The sequence below is a fragment of the Apodemus sylvaticus genome, chromosome 17 (assembly GCF_947179515.1).
Source record: "Apodemus sylvaticus chromosome 17, mApoSyl1.1, whole genome shotgun sequence".
In the NCBI taxonomy this organism is placed as follows: Eukaryota; Metazoa; Chordata; class Mammalia; order Rodentia; family Muridae; genus Apodemus; species Apodemus sylvaticus.
In genome coordinates, this window is record NC_067488.1 from 47234305 (window position 1) to 47244014 (window position 9710).

General features: G+C 56.9%; 1 protein-coding gene across 1 annotated transcript in view; it reads right to left on the bottom strand.

The window, feature by feature from the left end:
- Window positions 1-470: 470 nt before the first annotated feature.
- Tmprss6 (transmembrane serine protease 6) overlaps window positions 471-9710 on the bottom strand; it is a 25420-nt gene continuing 16180 nt past the window's right edge. Inside the window, exons 10-17 of the mRNA XM_052160889.1 lie at window positions 7274-7419; window positions 6824-6922; window positions 5929-6042; window positions 4796-4912; window positions 4373-4541; window positions 2976-3247; window positions 1331-1467; window positions 471-1154 (exon numbers count right to left, since the gene is read on the bottom strand). Coding sequence (XP_052016849.1) covers window positions 996-1154; window positions 1331-1467; window positions 2976-3247; window positions 4373-4541; window positions 4796-4912; window positions 5929-6042; window positions 6824-6922; window positions 7274-7419 — 1213 coding nt within the window. The 3' untranslated portion in view covers window positions 471-995. The remainder of the gene's footprint in view (window positions 1155-1330; window positions 1468-2975; window positions 3248-4372; window positions 4542-4795; window positions 4913-5928; window positions 6043-6823; window positions 6923-7273; window positions 7420-9710) is intronic.

The window sequence follows — 9710 nt, forward strand, 5'->3', positions numbered from 1 at the left end:
TTATCACCACTGCCTCCAGGGGCCGCCCGTGTGTTTTAAACCCTCCAGCTCAGGCCGTGGCTTGCTCGGCTGGCTGGCTGGCTGGGCTCCTCCCCCGACTTCAGCTACCCCAACATGGTACAGGTGCTGGTCAGCAAATGTGAGGCGGCTCTGCTTTCCACCCTGCTGTGGCCCCCATAGCCTCCGGGTCAGATCCTCAGCTCGTCCTGTGTCTCACCTCCCTGCAGCCCTCTGGGTTGCTCTTCCTTTTCCTGTGTTCTGGCTCTACCCAGCTCCCCGGTTCCTTGTGTGCCCTGCTCTCTGGGGCTATATGCCCTGTGCCCATTCCTCTGAAAAGCCCTCATCTGCCCTGGACTCCCAGCTCCCACTGCTCTCAACGGTGGCCTCTGTACACGTCACAAGGGGCTGAGCCAGCAGCGGGTCTGCTCAGTGACAGGCATAAGATGTGTGGAGCCGCTCAGATACCAGCGTCAGGGCTTGGTCAAGTGCTTTATTTCCAGAGCAGACAGCGGGCCTCCGGTGAGTGGCAGGGAGGCCCCTGTAGCAGGCAGAGCTGCAGGAGGCATCTGCAGCTCAGGCTGCCCCATGATTTGGCGTACAGTACGGCCCACTTGGCAGTCGGAAGGAAGGGCTCTGATAGGGCCTTGGTAGAGGCACTTTCTCTGAGAGCAGTTCCCCCAAGAGGCTTTTGCAAGGGGAAGGATTCTTACTTTCCTACAGGGACCTGGGAGCCAGCATCATTGCCACCAGACCCCACCCCAAAACAGTGGTAGGAGGGAGGAGGGGAAGGGCTAGAACTGCAGCTGGGCTGAGGCTGGGCCCTGGACCTCAGGAGGCATCCTAACCACCAGCTGACACCCTTCTCTCTGCTGTCACTGGAGTAGGCCTGAGGGGACAGGCCTTAGCGGGTCACTCGCCCCAGAATACTCGTGCCCTGTTGGGGTGGGCACCCTGAATTTGGCCTGGAGGCAGGTCCAGCCCTGTAGAACAGCCCCTCAGGTCAGCACCTGCTGGATCCAGCTGATCACTCGTGTGACACGGGTGTAGACGCCAAAGAAGTTGGGTCGGCCACAGCCTAGGCCCCAGCTAACCAGCCCTGCCAGGAACCAGCGGCCGCTGGGCTCCTTGCAAACCAGTGGGCCTCCAGAGTCACCCTAAAACAGGAGAGATGACTGCCTCAGGGTGACGGTCTCACCTGCGTGACCCCAGCCCCAAGGTCTCAGGATAGCAAGGAGCAGAACGGGAAAGATCTTCCACCCAGAGGGTCTGCTATGAGCCTTTGCAGCCATGAGCAGGCCCTTCAGCCCACACCCCGTAGGTGCGTAGTTACCTGGCAGGCATCTTTCTTGCCCTTGCGGTAGCCAGCACAGAGCATGCGTGGGGTCACCTGGTAATGGTAAACCTCACTGCACAGGTCCTGAGGGACCAGCTGTACGTCCGCCTTCTGCAGGGTGCTGCTACCGGGGCCTGCAGAGGCAAAACGTGTGGGGCTGGGAATCCGCCCCCCATGCGAATACCTTCCCACCCTGCCCTGTCCCTGCTGGCTGCCCTGCATGGCTCATGGTGTCAACGCTCCCACCCACCCCCACCCCAAAAAGCCTGTTAGAGCATTTCCCCTCCCTCTTTCCTCAAGGCTCGGCCAGACTCCCTCTGTTCTGTCGTGGGCCCTGGGGATGCTCTCAGATACGCGTGCAAGCCCTTCACTGGTCTCCGTTCAGCTCAGACCTTGTCCTCAGGGATCTTGTGGGCTCGTATCTTCCTGTCTCGCACTGGGCCAGACTAGGGTTCTGAAGCCCCTTTGGTTCTGAGATGCAGGTGGGGAGAACTCCTCACCCAGGATTCCTGTGGTGGCCCTCAAGACCCCCATGCTCCAAGGCCTTCCCTTAGCCACACCGCACCTGCCCCCGCTGCCCTGCAGCAGAGAGCGGAGAGCGCTCTCAGACCTGCCTACCGGACACCTCTGCCCTTCCCACCACCCCCTGCTTCCCAGGCACCCATAGTGGTCACTCCCAGCCTCAGTGCAGACGCCACCTCCTGACGCCTTCCTGGCTCTGCTGGGCAGGTGCCTTCCCTGGGCTGTTTCCTGTTCTCCATCTGTGATGGTTCACACCATGGTCTGTCTTTCCCAAGTGCTCTCACCGGCATCCTCCCTGTTGGCCTCAGTGCTGACACACAGTAGGTGCTCGTATGTGTGTTGGTGAGCGAGTGACGGGGAGCAGCCCTTTGCTTTGCCCCCCTCACCTCGGCGTCCCCATCTTTAGGCTATCTCTGTAGAGGGCAGGGTGTGGCTGGGTGATGGGACATTTGTCTTAGCCCACATGAGGCCCTGGTTCAGGCCCCAGCATCACAACGCACCTGCCCCCTACTTCCAAGTGGTCCATCACCATGTGCCAGTTACAGTCAAGACTGCAGATAAGCCAGCCAAGCCTGCCTTTGCAGAACTGAGGGGCGGCCTCCAGACAGGGCGGCTCCTGTCCTAGCAGCAGAAGCAGGAAACCCTGGGCCCTATAGGGAAGCCAGTTCTAGATCTGAGTCCCTGTCCAGCTCTCTTGACTGGTGGCTTTGCGTAACTAAGGGATTCAGCCTCAGTTTCCTCATCAACAAAATGGGTCTATAGTACCCAACCCTAAGATGAGTGGCTTATATGACATCTTCCCCTCAGTGCTGACTGCAATATTGAAGAGCCTCATCTGACCCCCACCCACAGCCCCAGGGTTCGTGGTGCCAAGCTGTGGCATCCCTGTGTGTTCTTGAGCTCATAGTTCTCCTTCCTGGCTAAGTTCTTCAGTGCCGTCTAAGGTAAAGGAGTGGGGAAAGGGTGGTAGCAGGACCCCCGGGCCCTGTCACAGACTTCTCTCTCTTAAAATCCACTTCCGTCCATCCTGAAGCTGCAGGGCCCGGCAGCGGTGGGACCCTGACAGCCACCCTCCACGCCTGCACCGAGACCCCAGATCCCACCACCTGCCCCAGCTTACCCCCCTCTCGCTGGGCTCCCCAGCCTGTGATCCAGCAGTGCTGGCCTGGCTCAAAGAAGTGGGAGCGCGCGGGCAGGCAGACGGGGCGCACAGTGGCCGAGTACACCACGGGGTGGTCCAGCTGCAGCAGGGCCACGTCGTAGTCATGGCTGTCCTCCTCATGATACGGATGCAGGAACAGGCGGCTCACCTTGAAGGATACCTCGCCCGGCCAGCGCGAGTTCTGCCTCATCTTCCCCAGGAACACGGTCCACAGCCTCGGGGAGGCCATGCTGGACGGGAGGCAAGGAAGAGCATCATGGCTCCGCTGCTCAGTCTCCCATCCAGGGACCCCGTTGATAACAGCTTTCCCACTGGGGCGAGGGATCCCATCTCCCTCTGTACCATCTCTCTCTTCTCCCAACCATCACACAGTGATGCTCGAGCACCTGTCTGTGTTCTCAAGCCTGGGCTCCACCCCCAGCCTCATCTCTCCTAGCTAAGCCCGGCCTTCTCTAGTAACTAAGGGACTCGTCCTCAGTTTTCTCATCCACAAAATGGGGCCACAGTACCCACCCCTGAGCTGAGTGGCTTATATGTTGTCCCTTATATGCAGTCGGCAGTCATGAAGAGCCTTATCTGACCCCCCCCAAGCCACCAACCCCCCTCCAAGGTTCATCTATAAAGTGGGAACGTTCTCTACGTCCATGTTCTAAGCAGACACCACTGAGACACAAAGAGCCCAGGTCTGAGGCTGTGCGTCCCTGGCTGTAGCCCATTTTGCAGACTTAGAACACGGTGGGGCTTGGGAGGGGCTCAGTGAAGAAATTAGCAGAGAGCTAAGAAGAGTAGGTAGGCAGGGCAGAGTGTGCCTGGCCCTGACGACGGGTCCTCAGAAGCCGAGAGAGGTTGCAAGAGATTGCAGGCCTCTGGGGGAGGGCCCTGAGAGGCTTGGGGCTCTGATCCACTTAGGACTGAAAGGGGGTTCATATCACCAGGGAAAGGGGTTTGAGGGCCACTGAGATGTCCCCTGCGAGCTTCCCTGCCCCCTCCCCATTATGGTTCAGATTACAGTAGGGGTGACGACTTGTGACCAGCCTGGACAGTGGTCTCCTCCGCTACCTCCCTGATGTCTAGCCCAGCCCTTGGCATGTGGGAAGAGCGCAAACATTGCGTTAACAGAATGAGTAAACAATAGTGCTCTCAACTTAGAGCAAGAGGAGAACACAGAAAGGCTGAACAACCAGCCAGCGACACACAGCATGTCTGCGGCAGAGCCAGGCCGGAGCCCACAGGCCCTGGCGGCCACTCGGGGATGCTCTCTACCCGCTCCCTGTCTGAGTCCAGTCCGCGCCTGCTGTACCTCCCGTGCGTGGCCCTCCCTCCGCCCACCTCCAGGCCCTGCCGTGTCCTCTCACCTGTCCTCCTGGAAGCAGTGAGCAGCCGTTATGACCCAGCGGTCAGCGATGAGAGCCCCCCCACAGATGTGTCGACCCCGAATCTGGAGGCTGGCCTGCCAAGGCCACTCACCCTCTGAGGACACGGCCCCGCCCACAATGCGGCTGGAGGGGCCCTGGAGGCCACAGTCTGGAGGTAGGAGAGGGAAGGAGAGGGGACAGAGAAGATGGAGGGGGGAGGAAGAAAGACTGGTGAGAAATGGAGACAGAAGAAAAGGAAAGCAGTGGAGTGGCCAGGGGTGGGGAAGAGACGGGCCCAGGAAAAGGCAGCAGAGACGGCTATGCGCAGAACGGACAGGTGGCGAAGTCGCCTCCTGCATCCCACGAGGGTCCCTGCTCCTCCCAGGCCGGGCTTCCCTGCACAGCCCCGGCTCGCAGGCTCACCACAGTGTTGCTCGTCTGAGCCGTCCCTGCAGTCTGACTGGCCGTCACACTCTGGGTTGGGCTTCTTCACGCAGGTCCGGTCCTCACACTGGAAAGTGAATGTCCCACAGGGCACTCCTGGGATGGAGGGGACCGGGCAGGCCACTGTGTGGGTCTCTGGGCAACGAGGGCGCCTTCCAAAGCGAGACCCAGAGAAAATGGCACCAGGAGAGGCCAGGAGACTAGGGAGGAGGGGGTCTCAATCACACCGAAGGGTTCCCCAAGTTTCCTCTAGGGTCTCCTCTCACCCCATACTCAGCCGGACCCGTTGATAGTGAGGCTGTGTTCCCTCTCTCAGACTACCCGACCTCATACTCCCATGAAGCCCCTGAAGACAAAACTATGCTTCTCCTGTCAGACTAGAGATACAGGAGTGGGTCTGTTTCCCCAGATGTCACAGACAACCGCCCTGCCGTGCTCTTCCGGAATGGACATCCCAGTGCTCCCTGCTCTGTGCTCACTCTTCTCACTTCCAATGCCCCAGTCTGCTTAACCCCCAGCTCTCCAGCTAAAAGCACACCTCCTCCAAGAAGCTCTCCATGCCCCCAGCCTTCCCACACTATTGTACATGGTGTCCCAAAGGCTCTCCGTCACCCGTCACATCCTCTTACTAAGAGGTAACTCCCCGAGACCAGGTACCACATGTCTGCCATCTTATTTCTACCCCCCCCCACTAACCTGACCCACCACTGGGTAGCCTGCCCGTGTTGGTTGAGTATTCAGTTGGATAGATGACTAGCTTGCTGACAGACTGGCTGCCTAGATGGATGGAACCACAGACTCCTAGAGAGGTAGCTGGGTATACAGAAAACTGTTTGCCGGGTTGGTGGGTCAACAGATGAGCAAGGACTTGTGTGACATGGGGGATGGGAAGGGTGGATGATGAGTGGGTGGGTGGGTGGGTGGGTGGATGTTAGATAAATGGGTGGATAGACAGGTGAGTGGATGGACAGACCTCTAAGCAGACAGCTGAGCGTGCTGATGTATGCACAGTAGGTTGGTAGTATTTAGATACCAAGACAGGGACGGGGTAGCAGGAGGTGTTGCTGCGACCCCCTTTGATCATCTTGGAGACCTCGGGCAGGGTCCCCTACCTTCTTGGCACTGTTCTTCATCGCTACCATTGAAACAGTCAGGCTGCCGGTCACAGACTCTAGGCAGTGAGATGCACGTGCTATCTTCTTGGCACTGGAACATGGCTCTGCAGACTGTGGGTACAGTGGACCGTGGTTGGAGGGGCTGGGGGACCAGGCTGGGGCTTTACAGTGGCAGAGGATGCACCCTGAATCATGTGTCCACCATCACGTTCCCTCAGTTCCACACACCCGTCTCACAGCGATCCTGAAAAGGCCCATTTCATTGATGGGAACAGATATGACTGATGGGCCTGAGGTCCCCAGAGGTTCAGGGTCAAATAGGAAATCTCTTCCCCTGATTCTCTCCTCAGACTGAGAACGGACAAGGCAGTTTGGAGCATCGAGCTGCCCATATACCTTGACTCTCTGATCCTACATGGTGACTCTAGGGGTCAGAAGCCAGCCTTTGCTTGGAATTCTTCCTGAGAGCCCTAGCCTGGGAACCAGTTCCTGCCTCAGGCTGGAGGGATGAGGGCCCCACCCCATTCAAGGAGAGAGGAAAAGGATTCCCACCCCGGACCCCGTCCCTGAGAGACGCGGCCCAGCAGCCCTCCCTGCTTGTCTCTGGCCTGCCCCCTCTGGATATTTTTCAGAAGATTGGCCAGGACAGAGAGTTGGCACATTTGCTTATGATGAAGGGTGAAATCTGAGCTGAGGGTCACAGTGTGTCCCAGACACTCCCTCAGTGGGGAAGGCATGGGTGCTGGCTGGCTCTGGGGAGGCCACTTTTCCACATTGCCATCCTGACACAGTGCAAGAACCCTGGATTCCTGGACGCTTGCGTGGAGGAACCACGCGTGGGGTAAAGTTAGTCCAGTGAGGGAGAGGGGAGGGAAGGCATCGGGTGACTCACCGCAGTTTCTCTCATCCAGGCCGTTGGGGCAGTCCTTGATTCCGTCACACGCAGGTACACACAGTCCATTCACGGAGCAGAGGAACTCTCCAGGGCAGGCTGGGGACCCACGGGAGGCAATGGAAGCAGAAGGGCACACTTATGACACGAGGCGTGAAATACATGCATTTGCATTCTTACAGGCACACAATTAGGTGCCCACACACCTCCGGGGCCTGGTGTCTGCGGTCCATGCAGAGCTACATCAAGGCAACATGTACAAAGGGATACGGGTAACTTGGCCTGCCCAGCACGTGGAACTATGTGTCGTGTGCACACGTGTATGAACACACAGCACTCTCACTGTGGCCTAGCCTCATAAATGCTTGTGCACATCTAGGGACAGCAAAGGGGTAAGACACACACACACACACACATGTGCACACCCCCTCCCCACCCCATTGTACTCACGGTCTGATTGGTTGTACAAGCTGTAGTACACTTGCACACCCGGGCCTGTGAGGGAGATCTGGGAGGTGAAGTTGATGGTGACACCATCCGAGGCCACCACGGGGATCCTCTCAGCATATGGCTGCAGGGTACGGAAGCCACACAGCCTAGGAGTGACCAGGGACGGCTTAGACACGTGGACTGGTTTCCCAGCCAAGAGAAGAAACCACCTAAGTCCCCATGCACAGACGGTAAGGACCAGGAGTGGAAGCAGCGCCCATCCACACTCCCTCTACTCCATTTCTCCTTTGGGTGGTTGCTTAGCCTCAGAGTCAACTTCTAGAAAGGAGTTTGTTTATGCCACTCCCCTGCTCAAAAAGCTGCAGTGGCCTATGGGATAAAATTCAGTCCAGATTCTAGCCCCAGTCACCCACAGGCTCTGAGAACCTGGCTAGTCAAGGGTCTCCTCTGAGGAGTCTCACTCTCCCCCCTTGTTCCCTGAGGAAAACGGTCATTTCTGCCAACCTTCAGTCTACAAGAAGCTTCCGTGTGTCCGCAGAGGCAGAGGACCTCAGCTGGCCATCTGTCTGTAGATTCACCCCACACGAAACACAGTTGGCCCGCCACCCAACCAGGCAAGCACACTCAGCCCATGGACAGAGATGACTGTGAAACTGCAAGGTGGAACAAAAACCCGGGCGCAGGAGGAGCACTGGAGACATAGTTTCCCAAGCCCCTGACCCTCTCACAATCATGTTTCTGGGCAGGCTCTGTCTTCAAGTGCATCTGTAACCTACACCCATGAGTAGTTCCTCACAGTGCAGTCCAGAGACCCCTGGTAGTCTAAAAGTCACCTCTATAGTGATGCTCTAATCCCATTTGACCCTCCCTCCCACCTTTCTTTCAACAACACAGCAGAATTTCCAGATAGGTGACTGGTTCCCCATAACTAAGGGCAGATAGGTGTGTGAGTGCGCCAGCCCTGCATTAGTAAGCCAGTTATTAAATAATCTGCAAATAATTTGAAGGGTCGATATTTGTGTTACTAGATGTTGGGGTGCCCCATCGTTTCAAAGCAAATTAAGAGGTCCTGAAAAAAGAATTGTTTTGGGAGCCCCAGAATTCCTAACAGCCCAGCTGCTCGTCAATGAAAAAATCACCACCAGGGGGCGCGCAGAGCAAGCCTGGGTCTCTGTAGTTCCCCTTCCTCCCCCTCCCCCTCTCCCCCCCGCCCTTTTTCAAGCCAAGGAAACGTGGGTTCCCGGTTTCCCAGTGGATAAAAAAAGATAGAATCTTGGATTGTTATCCTCAGAGGACAGCCCCAGGAAGTGGGGATGGCATTTGGGAAATGTAATTTTTTAAAAAGTTATTTATGTTAAGGCATACATTTTAAAGAAATCACAGTAGTTTCTGCCTATACACATCTCCTTTTGTAAATCGGGCTCTAAAGAGAGCGGTAGCTAATGAAACATTCACTTCTGGAATTTTCCACTTAAGTATTTTCCGATAACAGATTACCATGAGAAACTGAGAAGGAACTGATGAAGTACACATTTCTGAACTAACCAGATTTAACTCCTGACACAGGCATTTAACCGGCAAGAGCAAGGGTGTTCGGTCCCTTTGGTGTAAAGCAAAGTAAAAAGCCCAGGAGAGGGGGAGATAGCGCCAGAGCCTAGCGACCCTTGACAGGTGAGGTCGCCACCAGGGGGAGCCCTGGAGCAAAGGTCAGCCCCTTTCAAGCTAAGAGGAACCCTATTATTGTTCCTTCAGGGCGTTGTTATAAATATGTAAACTCGTGTTACGGTTTTGATAAACTTACAGTTATCATGCATTGCTCTCCTAGGGAAGAGCCCCAAGACGCAGACAGGGAAGCTGGGAGCATCCCAGAACAAATGGAAGATTTCAGGCATACGGAGCCCTGTTCCGAGGTGCCGCCCTCTGAGTTTCTGACTCCCATCCCCCTGTTCCCCTAGCCCTCTCACCTCCAGCTAAGCGCTGGAGTCAGAAGGTGCTGGGGCTTGCCTAGCTCCCACCCCCACCCCACGTCCCGTGTCCCGTGAGTTTGGGGTGGGGGCATCTTTCCCCCAGGCCTGTTCTAGATCCACAGTGAGAACCTGTCAATCTGGTATACCAGCATCTTCCCACAGAGGAGTTGGAGAGATGCTGGGTGGATGGAGGAAGCATGGGCAGAAGAAAAGGAGTGCGGAGGGCCGGGCCTCACTACCAACATGGCTTTCTAAAGACAAGCTGGAGGACAGAGGGCAGAAAGACGGCCCTGAGGGAGGGACAATGGCCTGCTCTGTGGTGGACAGGACATTTGACTAGCACTGCTGAGCTGGGCTCCACTCAACTTTGCTATCAGACACGCTCTGTGGCCTCAGCAAACTTCAGGCCTCAGTAAGTGTGGGGGCCAAACCGTAGTCAGAAAAGAGCCATTCCCTGCCCCCGCCGCCTT